Below are 21605 nucleotides of genomic sequence, written 5' to 3' on the forward strand. Positions count from 1 at the left end.
ATGTTTCCATGACACTCTATCCAGGGCGACAGAGTGAGGTTCTTCTCTGTCTCAAAAAACAAAAATTCAACTCACCTGAAAATTCTGGTGAATTGACAGTGGTGACCTGTCATGCCATGTTAAGATCCTGGTGGTACTTCTGGCCTCAGCATGAAAGTGTGCAGTGATCAGTGACTGATATGAGTGATAAGTGGGAAGGGGCTATAGCAGGACTAGTATCCTATATCTGCCATCCCAGCCATAGTGTGGAACAGAGAGTGATAAATGTTCTCAGGGTGGTACCAGGAAAAGGAGAGAATCACTCTGACCAGGATGATATGGGAAGGCCTCATTTAGAAGGTAGCATTAGGCTCGGCACCTGTAGCTCCAGTGGCTAAGGCGCCAGCCACATACACCAGAACTGGAGGGTTCAAATCCAGCCTAGGCCTGCCAAAAAACAATGACAGCTACAACCAAAAAATGGCCAGGCGTTGTGGCGGGCGCCTGTAGTCCCAGCTACTTAGGAGGCTGAGGCAAGAGAATCACTCGAGCCCAGGAGTTGGAGGTTGCTGTGAGCTGTGATGCCATGGCACTCTACCCAGGGCTACAGCTTGAGGCTCTGTCTAAAAAAGAAATATATATATATATAGAAATATATATATATATATATATATATATAGTAACATTAGAGATGGACTTTGGAAAATGGGTAGGACTTGAACTCAGGGAGATGAGGGGAGAGGTTGGTGGATTCTCTTAGTACAGGAAATAGCATGAGCAAAGCAGCAGAGCACAGCAGATCACTGGGTTAGCAAACAGTCCACTGTGCCTGAAGGAAAAATCTGACATGAAGTGTAACATTATTGTAAAATATTTTAAACTGGGACTGTCTGGGAAATTGTGGGCCCCATGGTCCCTGGAGCTGACCTATTATCCTTATTGGAGTCCCTCAGTGCCATGCAGCATAGTGGATAGGAATGATGGATGCTCTTTGCTGATGACATGATCTTATACATAGAAAACCCCAGAGACTCAACCACAAAACTCCTGGAAGTGATCAAGAAATACAATAATGAGATGGAGACTTTACCTCTTTCATGTTTACATGGATGGAGCTGGAACATATTCTTCTTAGTAAAGTATCTCAAGAATGGAAGAAAAAGTATCCAATGTACTCAGCCCTACTATGAAGCTAATTTATGGCTTTCACATGAAGGCTATAACCCAGTTATAACCTAAGAATATGAGGAAGAGGGAGAGGCAGGGGAGGGAGAAGGGAGGATGGGCGAAGGGAGGGTGATTGGTGGGATCACACCTACGGTGCATCTTACATGGGTACATGTGAAACTTAGTAAATGTAGAATATAAATGTCTTAACACAATAACTAAGAAAATGCCAGGAAGGCTATGTTAACCAGTGTGATGAAAATATGTCAAACGGTCTATAAAACCAGTGTATGGTGCCCCATGATCACATTAATGTACACAGCTATGATTTAATAATTAAAAAAAGGAAAAAATACAATAATGTCTCAGGGTATAAAATGAATGTCCACAAATCAGTAGCCTTTGTATACACCAATAACAGCCAAGTTGAGAAGCAAATCAAGGACACAATTCCCTTCATAGTAGCATCAAAGAAAATGAAATACTTAGGAATATCCACAACAAAAGAGGTGAAGGATCTTTTTTTTTTTTTTTTTTTGTAGAGACAGGGTCTCACTGTACCGCCCTCGGGTAGAGTGCCGTGGCATCACACGGCTCACAGCAACCTCTAACTCTTGGGCTTACGCGATTCTCTTGCCTCAGCCTCCCAAGCAGCTGGGACTACAGGCACGCGCCACAACGCCCGGCTATTTTTTTGTTGCAGTTTGGCCGGGGCTGGGTTTGAACCCGCCACCCTCGGCATACAGGGCTGGCGCCCTACTCACTGAGCCACAGGCGCCTCCCGAGGTGAAGGATCTTTACAAAAAGAATTATGAAACCATAAGAAAAGAAATAGCAAAAGACTTTAACAAATGGAAGAATATACCATGCTGCTGGCTGGGGAGAATCAACATTATTAAAGTATCTATTCTACCCAAAGCAATCTACTCATTCATTGTGATCCCCATTAAAATACCAACATCATACTTTGAAGAACTAAAAAAAAAAAAAATAGTACTTTGTTTTGTATGGAACCAGAAAAACCATGTAGCCAAGGCTGTTTTTTTTTTTTTTTTTGAGACAGAGCCTCAAGCTATCTCCCTGGGTAGAGTGCTATGGCATCACAGCTCACAGCAACCTCCAACTCCTGGGTCCACGAGAGTCTCCTGCCTCCGCCTCCCAAGTAGCTGGGACTACAGGCACCCACCACAACGCCCAGCTATTTTTTGGTTGAAGCCATCATTGTTGTTCGGCGGGCCTGGGCTGAATTCGAATGCGCCAGCTCAGGTGTATGTGGCTGGCACCTTAGCCGCTTGAGCCACAGGTGCTGAGCCCAAGGCTATTCTTAGTAATAAAAACAAAGCCAGAAACATCAGCTTTCCAGACTTCAGGCTATATTACAAGTCCACAGTGATCAAAACAGCATGGTATTGGCAAAAAAAAAAAAAAAAAAAATAGAGACCTATACATGTGGAACAGAATAGAAAACCAAGCAATGAAACCAGTCTCTTGGTGGCTATCTGATCTTTAATAAACCAAACAAAAGCATACACTGGGGAAAAGAATCCCTAGTCAACAAATGGTGCTGGGAGAACTGGATAACCACGTGTAAAAAACAAACTGGACCCACATGTTTCACCGCTTAGAAAAATTGACTCAAGATGGATAAAAGATAGCTGGGTGTTAGGGTTGAGCGCTTGTAGTCCCAGCTACTTGGGAGGCTGAGGCAAGTGAATTGCTTAAGTCCAGGAGTTTGAGGTTGCTGTGAGCTGTAATGCCATGGCACTCTATCCAGGGTGACATAGAGAGACTCTGTCTTAAAAAAAAAAAGGAATGGATAAAATTGAAATCTAAGACATGAAACGATAAAAATCTTAGAAGAAAGTGTGGGTAATTAAAATCTAAGGCATGAAACGATAAAAATCTTAGAAGAAAGTGTGGGTAATTGAAATCTAAGACATGAAACGATAAAAATCTTAGAAGAAAGTGTGGGAAAAACTCTTAATGATGTCAGACTGGAGGAAGATTTTATGACAAAAACGGCAGCAGAAATCACAACAAAAATAAAGAAATGGGACTTAATTAAACTTAAAATCTTCTGCATACAACAAGTAAAGCAAAAAGATAGCCTTTAAAATGAGGAAAGCTATTTTCAGGTTATGAATCTGACAAAGGTTTGATAACTAGAATCTACAGAGAACTCAAGTTAATCAACAAAAGAGAAGTAAACCTGTCTACCACTGGGCAAGAGATATGAACAGAACCTTCTCTGCTGAAGACAGACAGATGGCTAGGATTTGAAAAAATGCTCATCATCCCTGATCATCAGAGAAATGAAAATCAAAACCACCCTGAGATACCACCTAACCCTAGTGAGAGTAGCCACATCACAAGGTCTCAAAGCTACAGATGCTGGCGTGGATGCTTACACTACAGGTGAGACTACAAACTAATACACCCTTTTTTTGAAGGAAGTTCAGAGAATCTTTAAAGAATTCAAATTAGGCTCGGCACTTGTAGCTCAGTAGTTAGGGTGCCAGCCACATAACACCAGGGCTGGCGGTTCAAACCCGGCCAGGGTCTGGTAAATACAACAATGACAACTACAACAAAAAAATAGCCGGGCATTGTGGCAGGTGCCTGTAGTCCCAGCTACTTGGGAGGCTGAGGCAAGAGAATCCCTTAAGCCCAAGAGTTTGAGGTTTCTGTGAGCTGTGATGTCACGGCACTCTGGCAAGGGTACCATAGTGAGACTCCGTCTCAAAAAAAAAAAGCAAAAAAACTCAGACCTCTCATTTGATCCTGCCATCCCATTACTAGGCATCTATCCAGAAGAAAAAAAACCATTTTATCATAAGGACATTTGCACTAGATTGTTCATTGCAGCTCAACTTACAATTGCCAAAATGTGGAAATAACCTAAATGCCCACCAACCCAGGAATAGCTTAACAAACTGTGGTATATGTATATCGTGGAACACTTTTCAGCCATTAAAAACGATGGAGACTTTGTATTAACCTGGATGGAGTTAAAACACTCTTTCTTCTTAGTGAAGTATCACAGGAATGGAGAGGCAAGAATCCAGTGTACTCGATTATAATATGAAGCCAGTAGATGATCTAATACACGCCCACTCGAGAAAAACTCAAATCAATTCAAGGTAGGGGGTGAGGGAACAAGGGAGCAGGGAGAGAGGGAGAGGGATGGGTGTGCCCCTACCTAATGAGTACAATGTTAGGACAGGACACCATTATAAGAGAGACTCTGCCTAACAAATGCCAACATAGTAACCTAATTCTTTGTACTCTCAAATTAACCCGAAACAATAATTTAAACAAAAAAAAGGAATGATGGAAAGACAGACTTGGGCCAGATGAGGAAGGCCTTATGCACACCAAGCTAAGGAGTGTGGAACTTATTCTGCCTGGTTAAGAGGAAGTCAGTAAAGGTCTTTGAGTGGAAGACTCCCACAGTTCTATCTGTGCTTTAAGACGTAGCCAGTATGGGTAGATGCCTAGTAATGGGATTGATTGCAGGATCAAATCAGAGGTCTAACTTGAGTTCTTTGAAGATTCTCCAAATTAATGCATAGCAAATATACTCTGAGAGGTTTTCCCCCTACATTATTCCATATATACTTTTTCTATTTTGCATGGCCTTTGTATTCATCACTCTGGAAAGTTTGAAACATTCCATTGTTTTGATATTCCATAATTTTTGAACCAGTCCTATTACTGTTAACCAGTTATATATGTTTTGCTGTTATAGACAGCTTACTAAAAACAATTAATGTTCATAGAGTTCTTTCCCTTCTTTTGCATTATTGCCTTAACGTGAGAGTGTGTATGTTTGTATCTATGTGTGTTGTCCTTTTAACACGGGGGATAGGCATATATTACTATAAAGTAAGAACAGTCCCTTCTCCAGGAAGTTTATAGCCCATGTTGGAGATAGACAAATAAGAGAAAGAACCATGATTTCACATGAGTGTGTCAGGGAGTGGACATTTGAGTTGTGTTTGAAAGATACGTAGGATTGTGTGGTCAGGGAAAAGGTATTCTGGGCCCAGAAGCAGTGATATTCAGGTATGTCTGGGGAAATGATGAGAAATATGGTATTTCTGAGTATCAGATACCTGGGGGGTAGTGCTGAGGCAGATTGCTGCACAGGACCTTGAATGTCAAGTGTAGAAGGCAGAATAATGTGTACATCCTGATCCCTGAAACCTGTACATATTTTGCCTCACATCGCAAAAGGGACAGGATTAAATTAGGGACCTTGAAAAAGATAGGAGAGATCATTCTGGATTACCCAGCTAGACCCAGAGTAGCCAGAGAAGTTCTTGTAAGAGGAGAGTACCAGGATCAGAGTGAGAGATGAGGAGATGTGATGGTGCAGAGGCCACAGACTAAGAAATGCAGGCAGTCTTTAGAGGCTGTGAGATGAGGAGCACGTTCTCCCTTGGAGCCTCCAGAAGGAACACTGCTGACACTTTGATTTTAGACTTGTAAGACCCATTTTGGACTTATGACCTCCTGAAATGGAAGGTATAAATTTGTTGTTTTAGGCCACTCAATTGTTATAACTTCTTATAGTAGCAACAGGAAATTAATAGACCAAACTCAGAAGTTTGGAGTTTGCCAAATGAAAATTCGAAACGAAATCTCTCAGTTGCATGGTGGGAAGGACGAAGTCTCCCTCGTGAGAAAGCAGATAGGTACCCTTCCAGTGGAAAGGAGATCATAGCATTCAGATTAGTAAAAATGACGAACAGCAGCTATTTAATTCAGATTAATAAAAATGACAAACAGGGTGGTGCCTGTGGTTCAGTGAGTAGGGTGCCGGCCCCACATACCAAGGGTGGCGGGTTCAAACCTAGCCCCGACTGAACTGCAACCAAAAAATAGCCGGGCGTTGTGGCAGGCGCCTGTAGTCTCAGCTGCTCGGGAGGCTGAGGCAGGAGAATCGCAAAAGCTCAAGGGCTGGAGGTTGCTGAGTCCTGTGACGTCACGGCACTCTACCAAGGGCAGTAAAGTGAGACTCTGTCTTTACAAAAAAAAAAAAAATGACAAACAGCAAATGTGTGTTCTCCAGGGATAACCCAGTTCTGCTAACATTTATGTGATTGGCTTTTTTCTTAAAGACGGTGAAACCAAGGTGCAGTTATTAGAAATAAATGCGTGTCCTTTAACAGGCTTCGTTGTTTGGTTTTGAGGAATTTACTCTTAATGCCATTACATGGTAGAAATGGTTGTATAGATCTCTGAGCAGGACTATATTTTCATATACCTTCCATTTGGGGGTAACCAACCCATAGATGCCACATATGCATTGTCTGGTGTCCTTGAAATTCCCTTTTAAAATCTGGCCTTCTGGCTGGGCACAGTGGCTCATACTTGTAATCCTAGTACTCTCGAAGGCTGAGGTGAAAGGATTCTTTGAGCTCAGGAGTTTGAGACCAGCCTGAGCAAGACCCTGGTTCTACTAAAAATAGAAAAAAATTAGTTGGGCATTGTGGTGGGTGCCTTTAGTCCCAGCTGCTTGGGAGGCTGAGGCAGGATCACTTAAGCCCAGGAGTTTGCTGTGGGCTAGGATGATGCCATGGCACTTTAGCGTGGGGCAATAGAGTGAGACTGTCTCCAAGAGAAAAATATCTGGTTTTCTTCTTTTAAGCATGTCATTATTTTATGTTGTCACTCAATAGGTCGGTGATTAACAACAATAAAAAAAGAGTTTCCTTGGGGAAAATAAAAAAAAAGGAGTAGCTGTTGGATACAAGCAGAAGACTATAGGCTCATCAAAAGCGGAAAGTCTGATTCCAGGCTTTGGATACACATCACTCCTAAGCAAGCTTAATATAGCTCCTTTAGGCCACCAAGACCTTACCTATGACCCATGTACTGTGATGACATTATTTAAAATGTTTGTGTGTAGATGACAGTCAAGTTCAAGTGAGACCACAGTGAGTTGGATGTCACTGTGCTTATGTAGCATAGTTGTAGATTTAGTTTCTGCTCAGGCTGTCCCAGTGACAACTGAAGATTTCTATGTGCCTGGTTTATAAGACTTCAGAAAGTGCTTTGTGTCTCTGTGTATGTGAGGTATAGGGAAGCCCACAAAGAAGCCAGTTGCCTAGAAGCATGACATCAATGCCCTGGTCTCACCTCTTTGTTTTGTCGTTCTTCTACTTTAGTGGGAACCACATCTTCAAGGGCCGTGCTGCGGGCATAGCAGTGAATGAGAATGGCAAAGGCCTCATCACAGGTACCGGCTGGGAACTGCCTGGAGCTGTGGCCAGCCAAGGCACACACCAGCCAGCCAAGACAGCATCCCCGGCGTCATTCCCCCCAGCTTCAGGATCTTTACTCCCAGAGATTTTGGCCACCACCTCTGACTAGCGGGCTGGTACCCAGGGATGCAGGTTCCATGCCAGCCATGTTTCTCATGAGGAGGGTCTAGCATGGCAGGGCAGAGGGAGACAGTTCTTTCCAGGCCCAGAGCTAATAGAACCTACTGGGTGGCTCACAGAAGCAATGATGCCAAACCAGCTGCCAGCATCCCTCCTCTTGGCTTTGTGTGGGCTTCTGCCTTCTCTGGAAATCTCTGCCTGGCTAACTTTTGCTCAACCTTCAGCTCTCAGCTTAAGTGTCAATTTCCTTAAGGAAGCCAGGACCTCCCCCTTGTAATGATACGCTCACTATCTCCAGGATGCCTCCTCCATGGGACTTTTTACCTATAAAGCGGTAAATTCCACAAGACAAGGAGGAAGTCTATCTGGTACCTCAAGGCAGCCTCAACGCAGCAGAGCCAGGCTTAGCATATGAAAGAGGTTAGGCAAATATTGGTCCAGTCCATCCCCCTGGCTAAATCCACCCTTCGTTCATCAAACATTATTGATCACGCACTGTATGTAGGCCATGTTCCAGGAGCCATAGGTACAGCCATGAATGAAAGATCCCAGTTCTGGGCGGCGCCTATGGCTCAGTCGGTAAGGCGCCAGCCCCATATACCGAGGGTGGCGGGTTCAAACCCGGCCCCGGCCAAACTGCAACCAAAAAATAGCCGGGCGATGTGGCAGGTGCCTATAGTCCCAGCTACTCGGGAGGCTGAGGCAAGAGAATCGCCTTAAGCCCACGAGTTGGAGGTTGCTGTGAGCTGTGTGAGGCCACAGCACTCTACCGAGGGCCATAAAGTGAGACTGTCTCTACAAAAAAAAAAAAAAAAAATAGAAAGATCCCAGTTCTCAAGAAACAATAGTTTAGGAGAGAGAAGCAAATAAATAAATAAAAGCATACATATAAAAGCCAAAAAAAAAAAAAAGAAAGAAAAGAAATCATGTCTGAAAGTGGTGTGTGCCCTACCAATAATTAAGGTGGTAAGGGCCAGTGGCTCACGCCTATAATCCTAGCACTCCAAAAGGCTGAGGTGAGTGGATTGCTTGAGCTCATGTGTTCGAGAACAGCCTGAGCAAAAGTGAGACCCCATCTCTACTGAAAATAGAAGAACTGAGGCAAGAGGATTGCTTGAGCCCAAGAATTGGAGGTTGCTGTGAGCTATGACACCACAGCATTCTACCCAGGGTTACAGATTGAGTCTCTATCTTAAAAAAAAAAAGATAAGGTGATAAGAGCCTATGTGGGTCTCTAAGCCTGGGTGGTCAGAGCAATCTTCTGAGGTGACCAGTAAGCCAGAACTGGAGTAGGAGGGAGGAGCCTAGGAAAAGAATCTTCTAGGCAGGGCCACCTGTGGGAACTGACTTGGCCTGCCTGAGCAGAGACCACTGGGGGGCTAGAGTGTGCTAAGTGAGGGGCGAGGGGTGAGAGGCATAAGGTGGGGTCACAAAAGCAGGAAGGGTCCAGTCATGGGATCTCATGAGCCACTGCACCGTAGTCCCAGGAGGCCAACATTTTGCCCAGCTACCGTGCTGAGAGCAGCAGTGTCACAGACAACTCTTCTGACATTTAACTTTTCTGCCCAGTCTTAAGAGGTGGTGGCTCCCAGGGAGAAAGGAACTGAGGCTGAGTGAGGAGGACAGGATAGGTCTTTCTCAGGCTTGTAGGGAAATGGCTGGATTCTGGTTCTGGGGACTCTAAGGCCAATTTATTCTTCATCAGTCCTTAAGGCCATTTGGTGCAGTGGGTGCTGGGGATGTAGGAGAACACAGGACAGGCAAAAGCCTTGGCCTTGGGGAAAGCAGTTGAGTCCTTGCAATATCAAACAGCAGGCAGAGCTCAGGGCACTGACTATGGGCAGGGTAAGGCCTGGGCCTCCTGGCCTAGAGTGGCCTTGATCTTAGCTGTCCATGTCCTCACTGCTGGCACTGGACTGGTCCCTGGCTATTGATGTTCTTTTCTGCCTCTCTCCATAGAAAATGTCATCCGTGAGAATCAGTGGGGAGGTGTGGACATCCGCCGTGGAGGGATCCCCGTCCTCAGGAGTAACCTCATCTGCTTTGGCTATTCAGATGGTGTGGTCGTGGGTGATGAAGGCAAAGGGCTGATAGAAGGAAATACCATTTACGGTAAGGAGCATGTTCCGGGGGAGGGGCTCTGGGGTCCAGCCCATCCTGGGAGGCAACAAGCCCAGGTTCCGTCTCCAGCTGGAGGGTCCTGAGAAAGTAACTGCTTTTCCCAGCACCTTCAAAGACCTCATCCAAAGAACATGCACTCTCAAGGTCCCAGTCACAAGTCCCCTCAGAATGGAGAGCCTCTCTTATAAATCACCTTATAATCCAGACTGACCTGGGGGAGTCAGCAAAGCAAAGAGCTTTCTCCCCACTTAAAATAACAAACAGCAGGGGCTGTGTCATGTCTAAGGACAGGACCACTTAAGCTCTGAAGCATGTGCATCTGATTCCTCTCATCCTTCCTTTTGATCCAGACAGCTGAAAATATAATGAGAAAAACAGGATAATTATAGAAAGAAAACTACTCTCACTCTGGGACTTCAGGCAAAGCCTTAATCTCTCTGAACTGTATCTCTAATAATAAAAATAAAGATAACAGGCCAGGCATAGTGGCTCATGCCTGTAATCCCAGCACTCTGGGAGGACATGGCAGGAGGGTTGCTTGAGCTCATGACTGCAGCCTGAGCATGAGCAAGACCCTGGTCTCTACAAAATAAAAAGAAATAGAAAAATTAGCTGGACATAGTGGTATCTGCCTGTAATCCCAGCTACTCAGAGATGAGGGAGGAGAATCACTCAAGCCCAGGAGTTTGAGGCTGCAGTAAGCTGGGCTGATGCCACTGCACTCTAACCAGGGGGAACAGAGAAGGATTCTGTTTAAAAAATAAATAAAGATAACATTTATTTAGGCCCACCTCTCTGCTAGGCCCTTTATATGCATTGTCATATCTAATCATAACTGCCTTCTGAGGTAGGTACAGTTTTTAATCCCATTTTAAAGATGCAGACACTGAGGCACAGAGAGGTTTGGTCACTTGCACAAGATCACACAGCTGGGATGTCGTAGGGCTGGGATTCAAACTGAGGCTGCCTCCTTTGTAGGGAGAGGTTGGTGCCCCTTTGGCACTGTCACTTGTGCTGCTCATCAGGAAGTGGGGCCTTAACTGTTCTCAGAGCACTTGTATACCTTGTGGAATGATCCTAGTTTATGAGATTGGCCTGCTTGTTATTACCCTCCTCTTGTATGGAGAGGTCTACAGCCAAAGCTGTAAAGTGACTTGTCCAAGGCCATTAATTAGCAAATCAGGGACTTTGTCTCCCAGGCCAGTGCCTTTTTCTTTCCCTTCTTGGTGAGACACCTAACCCATCACTGGGTGTCAGTGACCAGCCCGTTTCACTGTCCCAGCTAATAAGGGCTGTGGTGTGTGGATGATGTCGTCCAGCCTGCCCCATGTCACCAGCAACCACGTCAGCTACAATGGCCTGTACGGAGTAGCAGTGTTCAGCCATAAGGACGGCTCCAATGAGTTTCCTGGAGGCCATGGGGCCCAGGAGAACTTCGGCGAGGACAGGGATGCCATCCTCTGGGAGACAGAGCTGGAGAAGGAGGAAGACCCACTGCGCCGGCCCATCACCATAGCTCTAGTTGAGTCTAACAGTATTAATCACAATGGAGGTAAGCATAACTCCCTCCGCCCCCTGGTCAAGAACACTTCATGGCTCCCCACTGTCGTAAGAGCCCCTGCAGACTGGCCCCAGCTTGCCCTTCCAGTTGATCAACTACTTCTTTCTGACACTCACCTGATATCCAAGCCCTCTAGGCGTGTTCCTTAAATTTGAATCTATTCTTTTCTGTGTCCTGTCTCACCAACTTAATGCTGTTTCTCTTGCCTGAAATTCCCTTTTTTCCATCCACACATCCCAAACCAACTTGAACTTCAAAGTTGAAGTGAATGCACCCCTTCGTCCTATTCTTTGAACTGTGCCTTTCCCACCCCTAGTGGCATTTCTTAGAGGGCCCCCTGGCTATAATTATTTCCGTGATTGTTTCATCAACTCTGATAGGCCAGCAGCTTGAAGCAAAGAACTAAAGCCCACTCTTCTCAGCGCCCTCTGCCCCTACACGGCTGCTAGACACGTTTTTAATCAGTTGTAAGACACTGATTTTTGACATTTTAACATCTCTGATGAGATATGCCTTGCAGCTAATGGCATATCATAGTTTAATTGGCAATGTTTTTTTTTCTTTGAGAAGTAGAAAAGTGTGTTTTAAATCCATACTATGTTAAACCTAATAAAAAATGGCAGTATTTGATATTTCTTGAATAGAAAAAAATATACGGCTGGGTGTGGTGGTTCACATTTGTAAACCTAGCAGTCTGGGAGGCCAAGGCAGGCAGATTGCCTGAGCTCAGGAGTTTGAGAACAGCCTGAGCAAAATGAGACCCCATCTCTACTAAAAAAACAAAAACAAACAAAAAAAACTAGCTGGGCATCGTGGTGGGCACCTGTAATCCCAGCTACTGGGGAGGCTAAGACAAGAGGATCGCTTGAGCCCAAGAGTTTGAGGTTGCTGTGAGCTAGGATGGCACGGCACTCTACCCAGGGTGACAGAGTAAGACTGTCTCAAAAATAAATAAATAAATACATAAAAAGGAAAAACTTTAGAGTTGATCTAACTGTGGGGCTCCTAAACCTGACTGCCTATCACAATCACTGTAGGGTGGAGGCTGATGGAAAGGCTTTAATAAGAATAGATTCCTCAGCCCTGGTAAGCTCTTTCCTTTGGCAATGGCAGAGGGCAGGGAGATCAATAGCCAGCAGCCCCAACCCACTTGTTCAGAAAAGGCATTCAGGGTTTCCTCCATGTGACCATGTACTGTCCCAGTAGGACAGGCAAAGCACATACATTCACAGATTCTTATTTTTGCTGTTCTAAGCAAGAGGCAAGTGCTACCAAGAGGTTCAGACTCCAGCCCAGGCTGCTCTCCTGCATGATCCCAGTGTCCTCCATGAGGCTCCTCCTAGTGCTGCCCTGTCCCTCTTGCTCTCATGGCGGGTGGGTATACCCACCGCAGAGTCTTCTTACTCCCCACTGCTTGGCCTGGCCGCCATGCTTTCTCTTCTGGACAAGTCATAAGGTCCTAATCTTGCTGATTTTGTGTATATACTTAGTGTCTCTACGTATATACAACCCCCAAACACTATTTTTCCTTTCCCAAATTTCTAACACATTTTAGCAGATTCTGGCTTACTATGGGACAGAAATCAAAGCCAAACAACCTTCTAGTAGATGTATCTGTCTGTCTAGAGGTGGACTAGGCACCCTTGAGGAGGTAAGATAGTGAGCGCCCCATCACAAAAGATGCAAGTAGTGGTAGGATGCTGATGGTGTAGGAGTTGACAAGTACAGGAATTCATGCCAGAGGGCCGTAATTTCCTTTTTTTTTTTTTTTGTTGCATTTTTGGCCGGGGCCAGGTTCGAACCCGCCACCGTCAGTATGTGGGGCCGGCGCCCTACTCACTGAGCCACAGGTGCTGCTCCATAATTTCTAAGCCATAGTAGTCTTCACACATCATGTTTCCCTGACTACATTTGATATTGACTTAGTTGAGAAGGCACAGAGTTTATTTGATGCTCCTAGGTTTCGTCCTCCTACTTGTCATCAGGTTGGAAGATGTAAACCCAAGGTCTGGCACTGAGTGTTACTGCCTCTTTTTCTCCACAACTCTCCTGGGGTGCACAATTCAGGGAAGGCTTTTCCTGACTAGTGCTATCAGGGCTGACCTTGGGAACACCCTTTGCTTTCCCCAAACCTTCTGTCCATAGCCTCGGGACTCTATGTCCAGAGCAGTGAGGCACTGCATGTCATCACCAATGTGATCCACGCTAATGGGGACAGAGGCATCACTGTGGCCCAGAGCAGCCAGCCCACCCGTGTGACCAACAACAGCATCTCCTGCAACCGGCAGAGCGGAGTCAAGGTCGAGGCCCAGTGCAAGGTGGAGCTCCGGGGCAATGGTATCTATGACAACAGAGGCCATGGCATTATCACCAAGGGCGATAGCACTGTTGTCATTGAAAATGACATCATTGGCAACCGGGGCAGTGGGCTGCAGCTACTGCCCAGGTCTGACACTAAGGTGAGTATGTATGCATGTGTGTGACATGTGGTACCAACACAAGTCACAGCTGTGGAACAGTCCTTTGGTCCTCTGCTGAGAAGCAGAAGCACAAGCACTCTGGTGCTGCAGGCGATCATCCCTCCTGCCAAAACTCACCTGGGAAATGCAAGTGGGATTTCTCACAGGAAGGGACATATGAACTGGGCCCTGAAGGATGAACAAGAGTTGAGGGGTGGGGGTGTCCCTTCCTAGATTTGTAGTGTTGGGAGCTTCCTGAGGCAGCTTTATGGTCTCCAGGTCCCAGTCAAGGTCAGGGCTATTTCAACTCTTTCTCCCTAACAAAATAATCCTTAATGAGGAGAGAAATCCTGCCTTAGGGCCTGTGCACACACTGTTCCCTCTATAGGCAGAACACCCCTTGTCCCCTTTGTACCTCAGTACTACAGCTTAGCTGTCTCTTTCTTCAAGAAGACTCCCTGACCACCACCACCCAGATTGTCTGAGCCCCTCTTTTGGATTTGTATGATGCTTAAGCCCACTCCTACCTCATAGAGCATTTTCCACAGTACTTGGGATCTGTTCCTTTACCTGTTTGTCTTTACCAGAGGACTGTGAGCTCTGAGCACTTATATGCAAAGCACTGTGCTGAGTGCTAGCATTTCAGTGTTGAGCCCAACAGAGTTGGTTCCTGCCCTGTGGAATTATAATCCCAAACGCTTCAGCTCCATGGTTTCATGAGTCATTGACTTTGACAGGCCTTACCTCAGAGGAAGGGGAGAGAGGAACATAACTTTTGCCCCAGTTGGCTTGTCAGTGGCCCTGGCTTCTGGCACCTGCTCCCCTCTCTGCCAGACCTTTGTACGTTGCTTCTTCTTCCTGAAACAACTCTCCATGCTCTGCATCTGATAAACTCCTACAGCTTACCTGTCACCTCTTTTAGGAAGCCTTCCTTGGTCTCCTAGGCTGTTCCCCATACGCTTGTTTGTTCTCTTATGGCTATATGTTGACTTACCTAGCATGTTCTTACACCTCAGTTTTATAACTAATAATTGACTTGCCTGGCTCCTCTAACAGTCTGTGACAACCTCTGGCTGCCTCTCCTAGGTAATAAAGAACCGGATCCACTCATTCCGAGCTTATGGCATTGCAGTTCGAGGTCGTGCTAAGGCCCTGGTGCAGGAAAACATCATCTTCCAGGGCAAAACCAACAAGACCATCTTTCAGCAGATCTCAAACAACCAAGAATGCATCATGCAAAACAACAAATTCTTGGTCTTCAAGAAAAAGTAAGTTCCTAGGTTGCCTGAACCAGTCTTCTGGAACTATGATCCCCAATCCCCAGGCCTCAGATGAGTACTTGTCTGTGCCCTGTTAGGAACTGGGCCACACAGCAAGAGGTGAGCAATAGGTGAGTAGGTGAAGCTTCATCTGTATTTACAACCCTTCTCTCCATTGCTTACATCACCACCTGAGCTCCACCTCCTATCAGATAAGCGGGGTCATTAGTTTCTCATAGGAGCTCAAACCTCACTGTAAAGTGTGCATGTGAGGGATTTAGGTTGTGCAGCCGTTATGAGAATCTAATGCCTGATGATCTGAAGTACATAATTGTGATACAATTGTATCATCCTGAAACAATCCCCCACCCCCATCCATGGAAAAGTTGTCTTCCATGAAACCGGTCCCAGGTGCCAAAAATGTTGGGACCACTGTTCTAGAACCACAGTAAGATCACTGGAGAAGCCAGGCCTAGGCCCATTAATTATTGTTACCCTTGCGCCTTGCAATTCTACTTTTGGCTCTGGTCAGAAAAAGGCCTATGCTTTAGCTTTGTGTCAAGTGTGGGCTGAGGACCAACTACTAGGGAGGCTGAGGCAAGAGAATGGCTTGAGCCCAGGAGTTTGGAGCTGCATTGAGCTATGATCATACCACTGTACTCCAGTGTGAATAACAGAGCAAGACTCTATCTCTGGAAAAAAAAAAAAATCCTGATCTTATCCAGATCTTTATTTAAAGATGGAGAAATTGAGGCCCATAGAGGAAACTTTGCCTTGAAGAGTTGAACTTGGAAAGTGGGACTTATGCCCTTTAGTTTCACACATTCCACCTATTTGGTTAACACCAATCAGAGAGACAAAACCTACACCTACATTTAAACACCTGGATCCATTATCTGGTATCAAAAGCTAAGATTGTGCAGGGCACTCGGGAAATGCTGTAGAGCAAAGATTTCATTGATTTTTGTTTTGTACCTCCAGATCTGATACATGGCGCCTGGTGAACCCACCAGCACGCCCTCACCTTGAAAACTCTCTCCGAGGGCCCTCTGCAGCCCACAGTGGACAGAAGATGACAGCCATGGCGACCAGAATCACAGCCCATGTAGAAGGTGGTTACCACAGCAACCGCAGCATTTTCTGCACCATCCTATGAGGACAAAGACCTGCCTCAGGCCCAGGCCCTGAAAGGGGCTCAGAGGAGCCGATACAGATAGTGCCTGAGAAACCTGCCCTTGGAGGCTGGAGAAAATGAGTTTGTTTTACTCATGGATACAATTCTCTTAGATTTGGACATGGACCTGCAAGGGAGGAAGGGGCTTGGGAATGGGAGCCCTTCTTGAAAGCCTACCCAGGGATGATGGGGCAGGGGGAGTGTATGACAGAAGGCTCCTCTCAGGCAGCCAGGGATTGCAGTCAGGTGCTGGGCCAGGATGGGCAGGCACATACTGAGCTCTACTCCGTCTTCAAATAGCTCCCAAACTCAGGAGGACATTAGCTTACTGCCTTCTGAGGAGGGTTCAAATCCCACGTGAACACACACCAGCCACCCCTCCTGGGCACAATCCTGTGGAGGTGGGAGTGCCAGGGCCCCTGGTATGTATCCATGTTCTCATGGATGGGCACTGGCCTTTACTGACCCTGCTGTGTGTCCCCACTCTGTGCCTTGGCTCATGTTCTCTCCTTCTCCTCTTCCTCCTGGCATGCCTTTTCCACCATCTCCATGTGTCCAGGCTACACTGGTTCCTCAAGGTTTAGCTCAGACACTGCTGTCCCACATAGCTCTGCCACCCCCTGCCCACCTTCTGAGCCCCAGTAGCCCTTTCTCTGTTCCCTCTCAGGGTACTGAGCACTTTCTGCCTTGTTTTGGAGCTATCCAGGTCCATTACTTGTCCTGCCCACTTGCCTGTGAGCTCCTTAAAGGTAAGACCACATCTGTCCAGATCCTAGCCCTGGGCTAGAGGAGGGACAGTGGTCTGAGTGTGGGAAGCAAGGCCAGCTCCCAAAGGGCTTTATTGAACTGTACTGTGAATGTGTCAGGGTTCCAGAGCCAGCGGCTAGTACCCATTGCTCAAGGAAGGGGGCTGGATGCAGGGCTGGCTCAGCCCGAACAGTCCCCCTTCCACTCAGCCTTTCATGTGGGGCCTTCACCAGCACATTGGGGTTGCTATCTTACACTTGGCTGATGGCTTCCTGGCTGGGCTGGTTCTGTCAGGCCCTCGGTGCTGCTCTATTGGGTGGGATGGAAATGGGGAGGGAACCAGGGGCACTGGCCTCTCCCTAAGGACCGTGGGCATGAGAGTACTGCTCCTATCCCTGACACTGTCCTTTGCACTCTGTTTGGTGGCCCCAATGTTGCTGTACAAAATGCTGCCTTTATTATTTTTTAAGAAATGACTTTTCTGAACTAAGTATTGATGAAAATCTCAGTAACTAAAATAAAGTTCTATATTTTAAAAGAGACACTTTTGGCAGGCCTTTCCTTACTGGGTATACACTGGAGTCCCTGGTGGCTCCATGCAGGCCCAGCACTGCTACCTCTAAAGGACACAGGAGAATCAAGGGGACAACCTTGTCAGTTCAGTTTGTTCCCATGATGGTTCTGGATCTGAATCTGGAAGAACTGCACCTCTCAGTGTCTCAGGCTGGTAATTCAGTCCCGCCTGCCCCACACATCTTTGTGAGGATCAACAGGTACAAGCTGCCTGTGATCACCAGACAGGCAAAGGGTCATCCTCAGGTCCATGGACACATTTTCCCAACTTCAGTTACTCGGTATCTTAAAATTTATGCCATATCAAAATGTCACTTAAGAAGTTAGTACTTGGCTCAACACCTGTAGCACAGTGGTTACGGTGCTAGCCACATACACCAAGGCTGGTGGGTTCAAACCCAGCCCAGGCCAGCTAAACAATGACAACTGCAACAAAAAATAGCTGGGCATTGTGGCAGGCACCTGTAGTCCCAGCTACTTGGGAGCCTGAGGCAAAAGAATCCCTTAAGCCCAAGAGTTCGAGGTTGCTGTGAGCTATGAGACCATAGTACTCTACAGAGGGCAACATAGACTCTGTCTCAAAAAAAAAAGTTAGTACTTGATATTTTTCTATAAGTCGTATCTTTTTTAATTAATAATCTTTTTTTTTTTTTAAGATAGTCTTACTCTGTTACCCAAGCTCTAGAGTGCAGTGGCATCACCATAGCTCACAGCAAACTCTTAACTCCTGGGCTGAAGTGATCCTCCTGTCTCAGCCTCCTAAGTAGCTCAGACTACAGGTATGTGACACCACACCAGCTAATTTTTCTCTATTTTGTGAAGATGGAGTCTCACTCTTTGTTATGCTGGTCTTGAATTCCCAACCTCAAGCAATCCTCTTACCTCTGCTTCCCAAAGTGCTAAGATTATAGGTATGAGCCACCATGCCCACCCAATTTACTAGATTTTTTTCTTTTTGACGAAAGTTACATTTAATTTACAATGTCATAAAGGTTACAGGTAAAAAGCTACACATGAAGCGTGAAAAGGCCTATTACACAAAGGTACAAATCTCTGTACAAGCCTATTACATAAATGTACAAATCTCTGTACAAACCATAGGGGGGCGGTGCCTGTGGCTCAGTGAGTAGGGCGCCGGCCCCATATGCCAAGGGTGGCGGGTTCAAACCCAGCCCCGGCCAAACTGCAACAAAAAAATAGCGGGGTGTTGTGGCGCGCGCCTGTAGTCCCAGCTGCTTGGGAGGCTGAGGCAAGAGAATCGCGTAAGCCCAAGAGTTAGAGGTTGCTGTGAGCTGTGTGACGCCACGGTACTCTACCCGAGGGTGGTACAGTGAGACTGTCTCTACAAAAAAAAACAAAAAACTTCTTATCAATGTTTCCTACCTTCGTCTCCTGTGTCAGCAGGTCTAGACCTGGAGCTCTGGATAACAGGGTCTCAATCCAGGGGGGAAAAGCCTCCAAGTCAACATCTAAAAATTCTTCTTAGAGACATCAGCTACTTGCAAAGTAAAACCTTTTCCTTTTTAATTCAAATTGCCCTAATTGGTCATATCCTTTAAAAATTGCCTTCGTAACACACTTAAAAAGGAAAGTAATGCCATAGAATAGAGGATAGTACTCTGGAATTAAATAAGAAAGTTCAGCAAATGGAGTGCTCAAGTTTGACAAGAAAAACAGGTAAAGTTCAAACAATACTGTCAGTTAAAAACTACAAACCTGTGTCTATGGCACTGGTCACAGATGAAGAAAAACCAAAACGTTCTCATTCCAACAGAAAGGACAAAAGAGAAAACCCTAACTACTGGACCTCAAAACCACTGACCCAAGAAAACATTTTTAATTTAAACCTTGGCTTAACTACAGAATTCTAAGCCTTCTAAGCAAAATGGCAACCCTTTTGCTACCTGGGACTTGGAAGGATAGTAGATATAAATCAGGCAGCTGGACCCCCCAAGGCTAGTGACACTATTATAACCTCCACAGCTCTGGAGTCAACCTAAAGGGCTGGGATACGGGATATCTGATTTTTCCATAAAAATATCCTAGAAAGGAGGAGGTAGCCGAAGGCTGGGGAAAGAGCCTGGGCAGTCTATTTAAGAGGTTATACGAAAACTTTCTCTACACTGAAAGTGTTCTGAAGACAGGTCTTTATGGGACACTTTAACCCCACCCCAGTTTTAACGTTACATGGTTAGGACCCCAGGAGACACTCCGAAAGACGAAACTGCACACACGGCAAGTTTTTCTCCCTAGTTCATTAACTCCCCATCACCCTTCTACCCCATTCCCACCCAATCCCACCCTTCTCCATGACCAAAAATACCAAATCAGTAAGGAAGGTGTGGGCTTCTTGCCTGCCCAACCCTCTTATGCATATTTCTTCTTCTTGGGTTCATTTACAGTGTCAGGCTTATAAACTGCAGGGTTTGGTGCTGGGTTCGTGTTCACTGCTGACGGTACAACAGGAGTCAAGTCCACATCAGGCGCGAGGGTCGGGTATGGCATGGGCAAGCCACCGATGAGTGCTGTCCCGTGGATGCCATGCGGCTGGGAGCCGGCCTCACTGTGTGTCAGGGGCAGGCCCCCGTAGAGTCCTCCACTGAAGGCAAAGTTCTGCATGTACCTGTTTCTGGATACCTCCAGGCCCAGCGAGCCAGGGCCATCCACTCGCTTCTTCTTGACTGGGACCACTACAGTTTGTACCATGTTCCTAAAGGGACCAACTGAGGGATCCGCATCCTCTGGGTTGATGATCTCATCATCCTCACTGAATGTCACCCGTGAGTTCTTCCTCTTCCTCTTTGGTCTCTGAATGTCCAGATTTCCCTCCTCAATGGTGAGGGTAGAAATCCGCTTATTGTGGGCAGTGTTGAACTCTGTCAGGTTATCAAGCTCGGTTTCTTCCTCTAGAAGTCCCAGTATGCCTTTGAGTTCATCATCCTCTCTACTCTTCTTCTCATCTCCTTTCACAGCTGATGGCAATGTCTGAGGCTTCTCATGCAGCGTGTATGCCCTGTGGATGCACCTAAAGAGACTGTGGAATTGATGGGAATTTGCTGAGGCTTGTATGGTTCCAACTGAATATGACCTAAGAAAGTGCCACCTGTACTATTGAGATCTATCAGGAAAACTCTTCAGATGCTGTGGTAGACCAGTGCGTGTACCCGATAGCAAGACTGGTGGTCAATGGGAAAGTCACACAAATCAGGGTTTCTCCCAGATAAGTAATACGTCTTCTCATCAATAATCAGTTTCTCATTTAGTTTGTCTCCTTTCACTACATCCAGATGTAAACCAGGAGGAGGCTTACCCGCCCAGGTCGGGCAGTCCAACAGCAGGAGGCTAGAGCCTGAGTTCGCGGCTGCCGCCATCTTGCGTCTCCCCCTCCCATTTGGCGGGCCCAAAGCACCGACTTTTTTTTTTTTACAAGAGTTTTAAAAATACAGAAAAATTGAGCAGCTAGATAATACAGAGTTCCCACACTACCCTCTGCACCTCAGGGTTCCCCTACTGTGAACATCTTAGTCATGTACATTTGTGAAAAATGAATGAACCAACACTGGTATGTTACTGTTAACTATCCTGTTACAGCTATCCTGTAATCCCAGTACTCTAGGAGGCCAAGGCAGGTGGATTGCTTCAGCTCAGGAGTTTGAGACCAGCCTGAGCAAGAACAAGACCCCATCTCTAAAAAGTAGCCAGGCATAGTGGCAGACACCTATAGTCCCAACTATTTGGGAGGCTGTGGCAAGAGGATCACTTGAGCCTAAGAGTTTGGGGTTGCAGTGAACTATGATGCCATGGCACTCTACCAAGGGAAACAAAGTGAAACTGTCTCAAAAATTAAATAAAAAATAAACCTATAGGGCTCAGCCCCTGTAGCACTGTAGTTAAGGTGCTGGCCACATGCACCGAGGCTGGCAGGTTCCAACCCGGGCTGGGCCAGCTAAGCAACAATGACAACTGCAACAAAAAAATAGCCAGGCATTATAGCGGGCACCTGTAGTCCCAGCAACTTGGGAGGCTGAGGCAAGAGAATTGCTTAAGCCCAAGAGTTGAGGTTGCTGTGAGCTGTGACGCCCCGGCACTCTCCCAAGGGCAACCTAGTGAGACTCTGTCTCAAAAAAATTTTTAAATAAAAAAAAAATAAATGTTTTTGTTGTTGTTGCAGTTGTC

General features: G+C 46.1%; 1 protein-coding gene and 1 pseudogene across 5 annotated transcripts in view; one reads left to right on the top strand and one right to left on the bottom strand.

Annotated features, from left to right (window-relative positions):
• Positions 1 to 17386, top strand: part of FBXO10 (F-box protein 10) — a 67411-nt gene extending 50025 nt beyond the window's left edge. For all 5 annotated transcript variants that reach the window (XM_053568529.1, XM_053568556.1, XM_053568519.1 and 2 more), the window contains 6 exons: positions 7320 to 7390; positions 9495 to 9647; positions 10939 to 11208; positions 13363 to 13676; positions 14763 to 14944; positions 15917 to 17386. In XM_053568529.1, the coding sequence (XP_053424504.1) occupies positions 7320 to 7390; positions 9495 to 9647; positions 10939 to 11208; positions 13363 to 13676; positions 14763 to 14944; positions 15917 to 16091 (1165 nt within the window). In that variant the 3' untranslated portion in view covers positions 16092 to 17386. The remainder of the gene's footprint in view (positions 1 to 7319; positions 7391 to 9494; positions 9648 to 10938; positions 11209 to 13362; positions 13677 to 14762; positions 14945 to 15916) is intronic.
• Positions 17387 to 19690: 2304 nt separating this feature from the next.
• On the bottom strand, positions 19691 to 21605 carry LOC128569901 (nuclear inhibitor of protein phosphatase 1-like; annotated as a pseudogene).

The sequence above is a fragment of the Nycticebus coucang genome, chromosome 2 (assembly GCF_027406575.1).
Source record: "Nycticebus coucang isolate mNycCou1 chromosome 2, mNycCou1.pri, whole genome shotgun sequence".
Lineage (NCBI taxonomy): Eukaryota > Metazoa > Chordata > Mammalia > Primates > Lorisidae > Nycticebus > Nycticebus coucang.